Source organism: Salmo trutta, chromosome 16 (genome assembly GCF_901001165.1).
Source record: "Salmo trutta chromosome 16, fSalTru1.1, whole genome shotgun sequence".
Taxonomy (NCBI): Eukaryota; Metazoa; Chordata; class Actinopteri; order Salmoniformes; family Salmonidae; genus Salmo; species Salmo trutta.
The window spans coordinates 41,424,735-41,439,211 of NC_042972.1; the positions used below are offsets into that span (position 1 = coordinate 41,424,735).

Consider the following 14,477-nt stretch of genomic DNA (forward strand, 5'->3'; position numbering starts at 1 on the left):
GTCATGTTTATTCATTAGGATAATGAAGATTGCTTGTCTCATCCCAGAGAAAAAAGGGACTAATTGAGCATTTCAGTTCTGTAACGTTACTATGGTATCCCCCCCTAAGAGGTTTTGGATAGACGGCTGTAGTAATTATCTGCATATTCATTAGCTGGTTAGACATGGTTGTTAGGCTGTGTATCTCCAGTGCACTTGACAAAGCTGTTAATAAAAGCAGCAACCTTTTCATTGTGAACGTCCCTCTTTCTCTAAGGGGCTGAACTCCTCTTGCCGTCTCACATGGAATTAATTTACTGCAGTGTACCTTAAATCTTCAGTCTGACGTTCAGTTCCTCTCTGGGCTCTATGCTTCTCTGTGAACGTGTGTCTATGTCCTGTTTAAAGGCTTATGAAGTAACCCTGTGTGTTCCTCTCCTGTCCCCCAGGTTCGGGGCAGTGTCAGCGGGCATGCTGTGTGCCCTCACCACCCTGTCCCAGCAGCTGGAGAGTGAGAGTGCCGTGGGCGTCTATCAGGTGGCCAAAATGATCAACCTCATGAGGCCTGGAGTATTCACAGATATAGTAAGTAGACTAGTAGCATGGTTATGAAATGGAAGAGATTAAATGCACTACATGACCAAAAGTATGTGGACACCTGCTCGTCAAACATCGCATTCCAAAATCAATGCCATTAATATGGAGTTGGTCTCCCCCTTTGCTGCTATAACAGCCTCCACTCTTCTGGGAAGGCTTTCCACTAGATGTTGGACAATTGTTTCGGGGACTTGCTTCCATTCAGCCACAAGAGCATTAGTGATGTCGGCCACTGATTTTGGGCTATTAGGCCTGGCTCACAGTTGGCGTTCCAATTCATCCCAAAGGTATTCGATGGGGTTGAGGTCCTGACAATCTATTTCTGTATGGACCTTGCTTTGTGCACGGGGCATTGTCATGCTGAAACAGGAAAGGGCCTCCCCAAACTGTTACCACAAATTTGGAAGCACAGAATTGTCTAGAATGTCATTGTATGCTGTAGCCTTAAAATTTCCCTTCACTGGAACTAAGGGACCTAGCCCGAATCATGAAAAACAGCCCCAGACCATTATTCCTCCTCCACCAAACCTTTTTATTTAACCAGGCAAGTCAGTTAAGAACAAATTCTTATTGACAGTAACGGCCTACCCCAGCAAAACCCTCCCCTAACCCGGAGGACGCTGGTCCAATTGTGCACTGCCCTATGGGACTCCCGATCATGGCCAGTTGTGATACAGCCCGGGATCGAACCAGGATCTGTAGTGATGCCTCTAGCACTGAGATGCAGTGCCTTAGACCACTGCGCCACTCAGGAGCCCTACGCTATTGGCACTATGCATTCGGGCAGTTAGCATCCGCCAAACCCAGATTCGTCCTTCGCACTGCCAGATGGTGAAGCGTGATTCATCACTCCAGAGAACGTGTTTCCACTGCTCCAGAGTCCAATGGCGGCGAGCTTTACACCACTCCAGCCGACGCTTGGCATTGCGCATGGTGATCTTAGGCTTGTGTGTGGCTGCTCAGCCAAAGAAACCCATTTCATTAAGCTCCCGATGAACAGTTCTTGTGCTGATATCCACATACTTTTGTATATATAGTGTAGATGCAAATTGGCTACATGATTGCATTTTTGGAGTTTGCACCCTTCCTTACAGCATTTCCCTCTCCCTCCACAGGATCAGTACCAGTACCTTTATAAAGCTATGCTCAGTCTGATCAGCACCAAGGAGAATGGCTCTGGCTTATGGTCGCTGGACAGAAACAGTACCATGGCCATGTCGGATGAGTCAGACCAGGCAGAGAGCATGGAATCCCTCGTCTGAAGGACCCTACCCACCCATCCTGAGTGGCCCCAGGCCCTCGCAGAGAGAGAGGCACTTACTTTGTAAAACGGACTATAAGACAATACTTTGAGGCCTTTTTTGCCAGACTCTTGGTTAAATGAATAACCTGATTACTTTTTTACACTGATAAAAAGTTTTTGATATTTATTTTTTGCCATTTTACGTCTTAATGTTATCCTACTGAACGTTTGCAGCTGCATTTTTGAGTTCACAACAACGAAACACACTTCTGTCTTTCTTGTTTGCACTATAATGTCAGTGTTACTGCCTATACTAAGCTGATCGACTCTGTTCTACTACACTTAAGCTCTTATTTCAACATCCCATGGCAAAACCCTCACTCAACTTCTTTAGAGAAGTAAGAAAGAAAATAAAAACATTGCTCCGTTTGCTCCCTACTGGCTCAGAGGAGCGAGAGTGACATAACTTCCTGTTCATATCAATAACCCTTTCAACCTGGTTTCGCTACAGTAGACCTCTTCTCCTCTCCCCTCTCCTCTTCTCTCCTCTGCTCACTCATATGGCTCATATATCACTCATTTGCTGCAAGACTCAACAGTCTGGTTTCAATCACACCTACAGCCAATAGGGTCATTGGTTCTGTTTGTTGTTTGTTCTTCTTTTGTTTGTATCACCTTATCTTCATTATGCATCTTATTAGCAATTCAAACCCACATTTGAATATTGAAGGTGGTATTATAACAGCTACTGTGAACTTGTATTGTTTTTTGTATGATTCATATTATGCTTTTGAATATATATATATAGATATATGTACACATATATGAATATCCTTATCATTATAACTTGTGATTTTGTAGATGTCCGATGTCATGACCTGCCTCTGAGTCCCACTTGATCCAACAGTTTACCACTCTTATTCAATGCCAGTGTTGATTTTCTGCACACTTACACCCCCTTCTGGCTCAGTTGGTTTTTGCTTCTTGCTGCTAATAGTCAACGCAGAGTCATAGAAGTTCGTTAAATTAAGAAATGATAATGCCCTTGTGTGAGTGGAAACTTCTTTGAGAAAATGGATACTCGTGATACAGCCAATTGCCATTTTCTGTGTCCTGCCTGTTGAATTGATTATTTGGGTGAAGGTATTTTTATAATCCCCTTGTTCATCCTGAAGCAGGTATGCTCCCACGTCACACGGCCTTGTGTACATAGTTTCTAATCCTCACCGTTGCTTGACTCTGCTTGTGTGTGCTATGATTGTATGCTATGACTGTCGTATGGTTTTGCTCCAGATTCAGTCAGGTGGGAACTTAGTGGCCTAAGCAAGGACAGTTTTACTAGAGTGATTCACATTAACTCATTGACCCTATTTTAGTTGTTGTACTCCCACCACCACCCCTTCATTTCCTGACAGAATCACTTTAAAAAAAATACCTCCCTTATTTATCTGAAGGAAAGAGAGACCACCTGTGATTTGCATTTGAAAGAAAATGTGAATTAATTCAACAGCACAATGACCATGCTATTAGAATATTTTGTGTTTGATTATCACAACAAAACATAGATGATACCTATGATTTGTAACTTTTACCAAAGACTTAACTAATTTCCGTCAAGAGAAATAATAGAGAGAGAGAGAGCTTATTTCATTTGTGTCTGATTTCCTTTCAGTAATGTGTAGGCTGTTGACTGAGTGAGGGATGATGATCCTGTGTACGTTTTCTTCTGCTTCATTTGGCATCTTTTAGTTTACATGCTGGACTTTCTGCATAAACCCGTCATAACTTGTATTTGTTTAGAAATTCCCTTTGCTACAGGAGGAGCTCATTGCAATTTTATTATATCTAATTTCTCACTCAATTATTGGAATAATAATAAAGTAGAGAGATGCATTAATTCCTTCTTTTTTTTACCTGTCATCTTTCATCTCCTTCCAAGGAGGGCTATTGAATTAAGTCATAACTCCAACATTTGGGGTAAACAGCTGACTTTTGTCCCTTTGTCACTGAAGGCATTTTGCATTGTTAAGCACTAGCTTTTTTCATTTTTTCAGTTTCGCTTGTTCCATCACTGAGCTTAGTGTCCACTGTCAGGTGTGTTAATGTGTTGCAAAACACAAACACTAGTGGATCATGAAAACAATGTACATATTTTGTTGCTTCTATAACCAACCATTTTCTGGAAACTTTGTATCTATGGTATATAATCATAGAATTTTATATTTTCATATAAAGCTATTTTTCTTTCTCTCAGTTCAACTCCTTCATTGCATTGCTTTTGTGGTGAAACGTGGAAACCAAGTCTTCGTGCATTGTTAGTGGTCGTCATCACATTCCAATACAATTCCACGCCTCCCATTAACTTTTAAGGCAGTGATTGTGATATTATTATTGTTATTACTTTGTTTTGTTTTCATGTTCATATTTCTGTTGTCAGAGTGTGCAATAGAATAGATCTAGTAAGTCACTGAATAATTTCCTCCCATTGACCATTTTGAGGGGGGGGGGTTGCTTCCTCTTTTGTAACCTGAAATAAGAAAAAAGAAGGAAAAAAAAACGTTTTTGTTGAAAGCTATTACAAAGCATTCTATTATAGTGTTATTTAATATGTACATTGTATTGCTATACTTAAAATAAAATATGGGTTTTAATGTACTTTGTTGAAATCCTTGTGTGGTCCATGTTTGCCTTTGTGTACTGGATTTAGCCATTTGTATCATATTGGGAATCAAGCATTATCATTCCACTATCCTTGTATCACATAATTAGATACAAGGTTTCCATCTAGTGGTAAAGTAGTGAAGACCTTTCCCAGAACAGCCAAGTAGTTTTCGATAGGCCTACACATCCTGATCTCAAGAGCTTACGTTCTGTTCACAAGGCTAAACAGTGAGAGTATGCGTGAGTACTGTAATTATGGAAGCATAAATTATTGTAAAGCACAGTAATTATGATGATTTTTGATTAGCCTTAAATTACACAATAGAAAGTGTAATGGTCATCAAAGCAATAATTACAGGGGTAGGGAGGTAACTGAAAATGTCATGATTGGATTGCTGTCAGATTTACAAAGCAGACAAACAACACTGTTAAAGATTGTTTGGATTTTGTGGTTCATGCTCCCGCTGTGATTATTTTAATGAGGTTATGCCACGTTTATTTTAAATGTCATAAACAACTTTTACTAGCTAAATATCCACAACAAAAACATAGCTAGCTCTGAATTAGCTCTACGTGAATGACTAGAGAATGTTGCATTTACACATTGGAAGCATTGCTAGCTAGCTATAACCAAAAGAAGTCATCCATGCCATCTGTGTCAGTCTAGGGAAAGAGGTGTGCTGCTTCAGCAGATGGAGAGTCGATATGAGCAACAGAAGAGTACGAGGAGGCAGCAGGTGAAGCTGCACATGAGAGAAATGCCCAACCCCTCCAGGTATGGAACAGGTTAATCTACCAGATGCCTCTCAGAAATGTCGCTGGTTGTCTCCACCTGAATACACGCTTTCAGTGCATTAATTTTATTGTGCATGTTGATAACGCTGGTATAGACTTCTAAGGCTATGTAAAAGGAATTTGTGAAAGGCATACTCCTATCTCCTACGACAGGACTTGCAGAAAATGGAGAATTGTCTCAGAACAAGACAACTCTCATACCAGGACATCCTCACTTTGGAGGTAAGGGATCTCTAATAAATAACAACCAATTAACAATACATTCTCTCTCTGCAGACTCCCCTGCCCTCCCTGATTGTCAATGGGAGCCAGTAGTGGTGTGTGGGTAAAATCACTGGGGAAGCCAAGCCAGGAGAAAAAGCCATATTGTGATCATTTCTTTGTTTGCTCTATAACCTGTTAGTTCATATGCCTTGCAACGGTGATATATAGGCAGAAGGCCGAGACAGTAAGAAGACACAGCGGCAGAATAAATTCAACCACACCCATGTTTCATCACAAAACCGGAGAGCAACCTCTGTCCGGTGAAGTCCACAAAGCATTTTGCATGTAACAAACAGTTACATGACCTACAGCATGGTCAAGCGCGACGTATGTTTGCTGTTTTTGAACGCTGTCGAACAACGAAACCTGAACTCAAGACCTAATTTTAAAAGCTAACAGTGTTTTTATATACTTTTATTTTTTGTTTTGAATCCTGTGGCTCTGTTGGGTTAAATTGCTGTGAGCGCTGCTATCTGTCCCGGAATCCTGCCAGATTCTGTATAGGGGGAGAGACGCGAAAGCTCAGCTAGCCTAGCTGTCTCGGCGGTCTCAAATGGAGGCCGCTATTGAACGTTTTCAGTGTTGCCAGAGCTGTGTTTACTTTGCTTTGTTACGGGACAATGTGGACCGTGCTACCCAGGAGCACGAGTACAGGACATAACAAGGCTGCTTCCGACTGTTCTACCACAGATGTTGGGAGCTGACACTGTCGTAGTCCATGTGGGGTCAAACGACATCAGGAGGGCTAGCTCGGAACATTTATAAAATTGATTTTAAAGAACTGATTTTAGCATTAAAAGACTTCAAAAAACGGCCAATAATTTCAGGTCCAGTACCATCGTTGGGCCGCGAGGGTGAAAGATTCAGCAGACATTACAGATCTGGCTAAAAGACTACTGTAGCTCTGCTGGAGTCACTTTTATTGATAACTTTGACACATTTTGGAAACAGAAGATGCTCTACAGGAATGACGGTGTCCATCCAAACATCTTGGCTCCTGGACTCTGTCCACACATTTCAAGGCTGCGTTGAAACAATGGCTGGTAAATGTTCCAAGACCAGCTCAGTTAATCTCTACCATTGTGACAATGAGTCGTCATAATGCTGCAACAAATGTACATTATCCTAGGGGCATTGGCAAACACAATGGAAGTAATTTATGTATGTACCCCTAATTGCACCGAATACATTTGTTTATCCTATAGCTTTTGTAAGCAGTAATCATGAGCCTATAAACCAGAGTTACACTGTTAGCACTGAGGCGGTGTGCAATAGTAGGAAGGCCACTTTATGCAGCTCACCCTGCACTATCAGCTCCAATGTAAATAACATGAGTAAGTCTACCTCTGATAAGCTTCCAAGTAAAGCATTAAAAACAATCAAGCAACTAAGAAAAGTGCTAAAAATAGCCCATATTAACATATGTAGCCTAAGAAACAAGGTCCATGAAGTCAATAACTTGCTTGTAACAGATGACATTCATATTCTGACTATCTCTGAAACTTACTTAGATAATACCTTTGATGATACACTGGTAGCAATACATGGTTATAACATCTACCGAAAAGACAGAAATGCCAACGGAGGTGGTTTTGTGGTCTATATTCAGAACCACATTCCTGTAAAACTTAGAGATGATCTAATGTTAAGTACTGTTGAAGTAATATGGCTACATGTTCATCTTCCTCACCTAAAGACCACCAAGTGCTAACAGTCAGTATCTGGATAATATGTGTGAAATGCTTGATAATGTATATGATATCAACAGAGAAATATATTTTCTGGGTGATTTAAATATTGACTGGTTATCATCAAGCTGCCCACTATGGAAAAAACTTAAAACTGTAACCAGTGCCTGCAACCTACATCAGGTTGTCAGTCAACCTACCATGGTAGTTACAAACAGCACAGGAATTAAATCATCAACATGTATTGATCTTTACAAATGCTGCACATATTTGCTTTAAAGCAGTATTCAAATCCATAGGATCTAGTGATCACAATATAATAGCCATATCTAGGAAAGCCAAAGTTCCAAAGGCTGGGCCTAATATAGTGTATAAGAGGTCCTACAAGAAGTTTTGTAGTGATTCATATGTTGATAATGTAAAGAATATTTGCTGTTCTGTGGTGTGTAATGAAGAGCAACCAGACGCTGCACTTGATGCATTTATGGAACTACTTATTCCAGTTACTAATAAGCACGCACCCATTAAGAAAATGACTGTAAAAACTGTTAAATCCCCTTGGATTGATGAGGAATTGGAAAAGTGTATGGTTGAGAGGGATGAGGCAAAAGGTATGGCAAATAAATCTGGCAGCCCAACTGATTGGCAAATGTACTGCAAATTAAGAAATCATGTGACTAAACTAAATAAAAATAAACTACACTACACTATGAAACAAAGATAAATGATATAAAGAATGATAGTAAAAAGCTTTGGGGCAGCTTAAATTACATTTTGGGGAAAAAAGCCAACTCGGCTCCTTCATTCATTGAATCAGATGGCTCATTCATCACAAAGCCCACTGATATTACAAACTACTTTAATGACTTTTTCATTGGCAAGATAAGAAAACTTTGGGATGACATGCCAGCAACAAACGTTGACACTGCACATCTAAGTATATCGGACCATATTATGAAAGACAACTATTGTAATTTGAATTCTGTAAAGTCAGTGTGGAAGAGGTGATTTTTTTTTGTTGTCTATCAACAATGACAACTATCTGGATGGAAAATGACTGAGGATAATAGCAGACGATTTTGCCACATCTTCAATTTAAGCCTACTAGAGAGCGTGTGCCCTCAGGCCTGGAGGGAAGCTAAAGTCATTCCGCTACCCAAGAATAGTAAAGCCCCCTTTACTTGCTCAAATAGCCGACCAATCAGCCTGTAACCCTTAGTAAACTTCTGGAAAAAATTGTGTTTGACCAGATACAATGCTATTTCACAGTAAACAAATTGACAACAGAATTTCAGCATGCTTATAGGGAAGGACACTCAACAAGCACAGCACTTACACAAATGACTGATGATTGGCTGAGAGAAATTGATGATAAAAGGATTGTGGGGGTTGTCTTGTTAGACTTCAGTGCAGCTTTTGACATTATCGATCATAGTCTGCTGCTGGAAAAACGTATGTGCTATGGTTTTACTGTAACAGAGCCTCTCGATGGAGGGCGGTGTGTGGAATCAGGAGCAGGAGAGCAGAAGGGTTCCAGGAAAATCCACCGTTTATTTTGGCAGATCCGAAAAACACAACGACACATACAGGGGAGAAATCTCAACTCCGTTATGCCACAAGCAAAATGTCCACAGTAAACATGTACCGTACAAACAACAAACAACACCCGTGGTGCAGGCACACACCCCTTACATGTTGCCTACAGCAAAATAATCCCGCACACAGCCTAACCTGCTGCGGGGAAATATAAACCGAAATCAAAAAAACAAGACACAGGTGTGTAAAACCAGACAGAACTAAATGAAAAGGAAAATGGAATCGGTGGCAGCTAGTAGGCCGGCGACGACGACCGCCGAGCACCGCCCGAACAGGGAGAGGAGCCACCTTCGGTGGAAGTCGTGACATTTACACCCCCTGCTTTAATATGGATAAAGAGTTACTTGTCTAAGAGAACACAGAGGGTGTTCTTTAATGGAAGCCTCTCAAATATAATCCAGTTAGAATTAGGAATTCCCCAGGATAGCTGTTTAGGCCCCTTGCTTTTTTAAATTTTTACTAACGACATGCATTGTATTTGGAACAAAACACTCACTAAACCCTAAACCTCAACTAATTCTTGTAATAAATAATGTGGAAATTGAGATGTTGAGATGACTAAATTGCTTGGACTAACCCTAGATTGGAAACTGTCATGGTCAAAACATATTGATGCAGTAGTAGCTAAGATGGAGAGAAGTCTGTCTATAATAAATTGATCCTTTGCCTTCTTAACAACACTATCAACAAGGCAGGTCCTACGGCCCTAGTTTTGTCACACCTTGACTATGGTTCAGTCGTGTGGTCAGGTGCCACAAAAAAGGACTTAGAAATAATTGCAATTGGCTCAGAACAAGGCAGCACAGCTAGCCCTTGGATGTACACAGAGAGCTAATATTAATAATATGCATGTCAATCTCTCCTGGCTGAAAATGGAGGAGAGATTGACTTCATCACTACTTTTATTTATGAGAGGTATTGACATGTTGAATGCACCGAGCAGTCTGTCTAAACTACTGGCACACAGCTCGGACACCCATGCATACCCCACAAGAAATGCCACAAGAGGTCTCTTCACAGTCCACAAATCCAGAACAGACTGTGGGAGGCACACAGTACTACATAGAGCCATGACTACATGGAACTCTATTCCACATCAAGTAACTGACGCAAGCAGTAAAATTAGATTTAAAAAAACAGATAAAAAAAATATCTTATGGAACTGCGGGGACTGTGAAGCAACACAAACATTGGCACAGACACTTACATACACACACACACACACACACACACGATAACATTTGCTCTATACATACACATGAATTTAGTACTGTAGATATGTGGTAGTGGTGGAGTAGGGGCCTGAGGGCACAAAGTGTGTTGTGAAATCTGTGAATGTATGTAATGTTTTTAAAATTGTATAAACTGCCTTCATTTTGCTTTGGCAGCAGCTAATGGGGATCCATAATAAATACAAATACAAATGTTTCGGACTACCAAATAGTCACATGAGTTGACGTTGGCGAGGCGAAGCAGGTATGGGGAGTCAAACAATTAATATAGAACGGACATGGAACGAGACAGGAACAGCATCAGCAAACAAGAAAACAAAGACAAAAAACAATCAATGCAGCAGCGGGGAACAGAGCAAGGTAACTGACAAAATATATAGGGAGGAAATAGACAGATGATGAGTGAGTGTCCAGGTGAGACCAATATCGTTGACACGCGTGACGGGGGAAGGCAGGTGTGCGTAATGGATGGAAGGAGAGCATGATGCAGGACAGCCCGGGGTGGGGGGGGGGGTTGTGGGAGAAGATGTGACACTAAACAACCATTGATTTAGAACCACGGAGAGTTACCGCAAGTCAAACAGAAAACAGGAGCTGCCTCCACTATTCCACTATTTCAACTTCAACATTTCAACATTATCAAAGCACCTATGCTTAGTTAAGTACTATGACAACTAAAAGATACCAAATACAATTTAGTCCAATCAACATCAGCTAAATATGATTTGGCTGTCCATGGTACGGATAGAGTGTGTGTGTGTGTGTGTGTGTGTGTGTGTGTGTGTGTGTGTGTGTGTGTGTGTGTGTGTGTGTGTGTGTGTGTGTGTGTGTGTGTGTGTGTGTGTGTGTGTGTGTGTGAGCGTGTGTGTGTGTGTGTGTGAGCGTGTGCGAGCGTGTGCATGCAAAAATAAAAAAACTTGTTGACTCACCCTACTTGTTGCCGAAACGGTCTATGACTCTATGATACAGTAAACACATTTAGTTTTTGTTGTTCTAGGCTACCTAGCTAAAATGCTTGCTAGCCTAACTTCCTTTTATTGGAAACATTGAGCCAGCTAGTTAACATTAGCCTTCTACATCTTGCTACATATTGAACTTCCATCCTCTCAGGCCAAGGACACAACGTATTAATTTATGCATGGATCAGAATCGCTGTTATAATCATTGGCCAGTATTGAGAATGAATTAAAACCACAAGTCCAAATCCCTATCTCCACACATGGCTAACTTAGGAAAGGGTCGATTTTACCTAGCTAGCTAGCCACCAGAGTACAACAACACAACAAGATGCAACAATTCAATTTTTTTCTGTCAACGACGTTATGTTTTTGATGTGAAGTGATTGGTGTGAAACCAAATCCAAACTGCGCAAGGACCATTCACGGTTGAGTTTACTCAGTTTAGTTCAACGCTGATTGGCTATTATTTTATATATTGTTTTATCAAGGGAGGCCAAATGCTTGCTGGCTTCCCTTGCCTTCAATGCTAAGGGCAGAAACAATGTCATACTCTTTGGGACAAGACAGCATCAGATAGATGGGCTACACATACAGAGACAGAGGGGCGCTGTTTCGCTCACTCGGATGCTTTCTCCGGTGCGATTTCTGCCTCTTGCAAATTGAAGGGAAATTATGACTTACATGGAGACGAAAGATACATTATTTTTTATTTTTTTCTTGGTACATTTTTTGGTGAAGCCTGGCTTCCTTTGGGATCCATGAGTACGCGCCACTGATGGGAGCTATTTTGAGTTGAGTTGTGTTGCATCCTGACCCTACTGTACCCTGATAATCAAGTACAGTCAGGTGGTCACAGATTGTTGGTGACCCAGGCCGCTGTACTGTTGTCTTGTTCCAGACTCGTTACTAGGTGTCAGTTGATGAGAAGATTCCAGAATGGGAGCGCTTCCCCCTGGGTAAAGGCCTACATCCTAGCGGTGACCCTAGCCGAACACCTAAACAACGGAAACAGAAAACCACACCCAGAGACCATTCCTCCACACAAGATAGGGCTCTGCCTACTCGTCCTGTACGGAAACATGTCAAATGACCCAAAGTGGATCATGTAGAACATTGCTTTGGCTTTTGTCTTCATCTTATGTGATCAACAAGGAGCAAAGGAGAAACTAAAATAATTTGATAAGGTTATTGTGAGTGCCTGAGGTAAATGTTCTTTAAAAAAAACGACATTTGGCCATGTAGTGTCATATGGGATCTTTTCCTATGAGAATAACCGTATTCTTAGCATTGACAGTGTTGAGTAGGCATCATGTTGTTTTCCATATGTTTACACTATGGCAACTTTTTATGCACAGCCATTTTTACGGCTCAGGGTGAATCTCAGATTTTGGACAACATCCAGGAGTTTTATTCTTTCCTATTACCTCTGTCTACATAATTACTGCTCTATATTGCAATGTTTACAAGTAATGCTCGCACGTTTAGTGTGATGATATTGTATGTAGCACTTTATGGTAATCTCATTTCATCAGTATTTTATCTGAAACAAAGAATGTGGTGTTTTTAATTCATGGCTCATATCTGTCCACTAGGGGGAGGTAGAACCATAGATTTGGAAAACAAAGGCAAACTCTCCTTCAGTTAGTTAACCTCGGGTCATTCATCATCAGTCACAAAATAACTCAAATGTATTTGCATGTATTACCCATGTTCTTTTCTAATGTATACAGTAAAGCACAATTAAAAATAAAATGAAAAATGATTTATTATTACAATCAATACTAATATGAATATTATTATTATTATTTTACCCCTTTTTCTCCCCAATTTCGTAGTATCCAATTGTTAGTAGTTACTGTCTTGTCTCATCGCTGCAACTCCTGTATGGACTCGGGAGAGGCGAAGGTCGAGAGCCATGCGTCCTCCGAAACACAACCCAACCAAGCCGCACTGCTTCTTGACACAACGCACATCCAACCCGGAAGCCAGCCGCACCAATGTGTCGGAGGAAACACCGTACACCTAGCGACCTGGTCAGCTGGTCAGCGTGCACTGCGCCCGGCCCGCCACAGGAGTCGCTAGTGTGCGATGAGACAAGGATATCCCTGCCGGCCAAACCCTCCCGAACCCGGACGACACTGGGCCAATTGTGCGTCGCCCCATGAGCCTCCCGGTCACGGCCGGCTGTGGCAGAGCCTGAGCTCGTACCCAGAATCTCTGGTGGCACAGCTAGCACTGCGATGCAGTGACTAATATAAATATTATGGTAAACCCCAAATCATTCATACTTTAATTACTGTTCCCCTTCTTGTTTAAGTTCAAGCAATGTACATATATGTACCCAAAAAACAGTTTTTATTATTCACCTGATTCTTCATCTATGTATGCCATTCACTGCAAAGTAAAAAAAAATGTACTAAGAAATCATTATTTCATTTTACTCATTTTAGTTTAGTTTATTAGTCCAGTAAAAATCAGTAGCTGACGCACACCCCAAAATGTTTGTAGAGGTGCTGACTAAGAATCAACTGTACAAAAGCAAAAAAGAAAGTTGCATAATATGCTCCCTGTGATGTAATATGTTTATCCATTAAATTGTTGGGAGCTTATCGAGTTTAGCTTATTAGCTCCTAATCATTATTTTTAGCACTTCATCACACAGTATATGCTGTGTATTAGGGGGTTAAATATATTAGCCTGAGCCATTGAGCTAGGTTCTCTGGAATGTCTAAATCATTATATAGTAATTGAAGAGTCCTCTTTACATCTGAGCTACAATGTGATTGTGCCGTCTTTATTACACAAAGCCTCCAGAAGTACGTTCTGTGTCTGCAATAATTGCTTTTTTATTGTCCCTTTATTCAAGGCTAGTCTGAGGTCAGCCAGTTACCATATGTTCATAATACTCCATAGAAATGTATGTAAAATTACCCTTTCATTTCTGCAGGGCCATTAGGCTTGCGTAAACGCTGATGTGTGTGTGTATGTGTGTGTGTGTGTGGGGGGGGGGGGGGGCTCTGTTTGCTGGGTAATTAGTATAATTTTGATAAGAAAGCCTTATTGCTAGTACAGTTGGAATATTTGTGATTTATTTTGTTATTTTACTATTATATAGTAGCCCATACTCAGTGTGACAAATGGTCCCATTTTTGGGGTTACAAATTGGTCATAACATGTTTCAGATTTTTTTCTCCCACCAACATAATTGAGGCTTCTGTTGAGATATTTGCAGCTAAGACACTGCCGTGTGGATAATGAGAAGGTACAAGGGACATAATGTGAGCTCTGATGAAGGCTGAAGTCTCACGGTTAAACGGGATGCAAAGACGCAGTGAGCCCTTCCACCTGCTTTCTGACTTTCAAAGCAGCACACACCACCCCTATGCCCACCCTCCTCCATCTCCCTCCATTCGGCTTTCTCTCCCTCTTCCCCATTCTGTGGTAGAGATGGCATCCCTGATCC

At 41.1% G+C, this 14,477-nt stretch overlaps 1 protein-coding gene across 3 annotated transcripts in view; it reads left to right on the top strand.

The window, feature by feature from the left end:
- ptprga (protein tyrosine phosphatase receptor type Ga) overlaps positions 1–4,474 on the top strand; it is a 271,602-nt gene extending 267,128 nt beyond the window's left edge. For all 3 annotated transcript variants that reach the window (XM_029694392.1, XM_029694393.1, XM_029694394.1), the window contains 2 exons: positions 429–564; positions 1,692–4,474. In XM_029694392.1, the coding sequence (XP_029550252.1) occupies positions 429–564; positions 1,692–1,838 (283 nt within the window). In that variant the 3' untranslated portion in view covers positions 1,839–4,474. The remainder of the gene's footprint in view (positions 1–428; positions 565–1,691) is intronic.
- Positions 4,475–14,477: the final 10,003 nt, after the last annotated feature.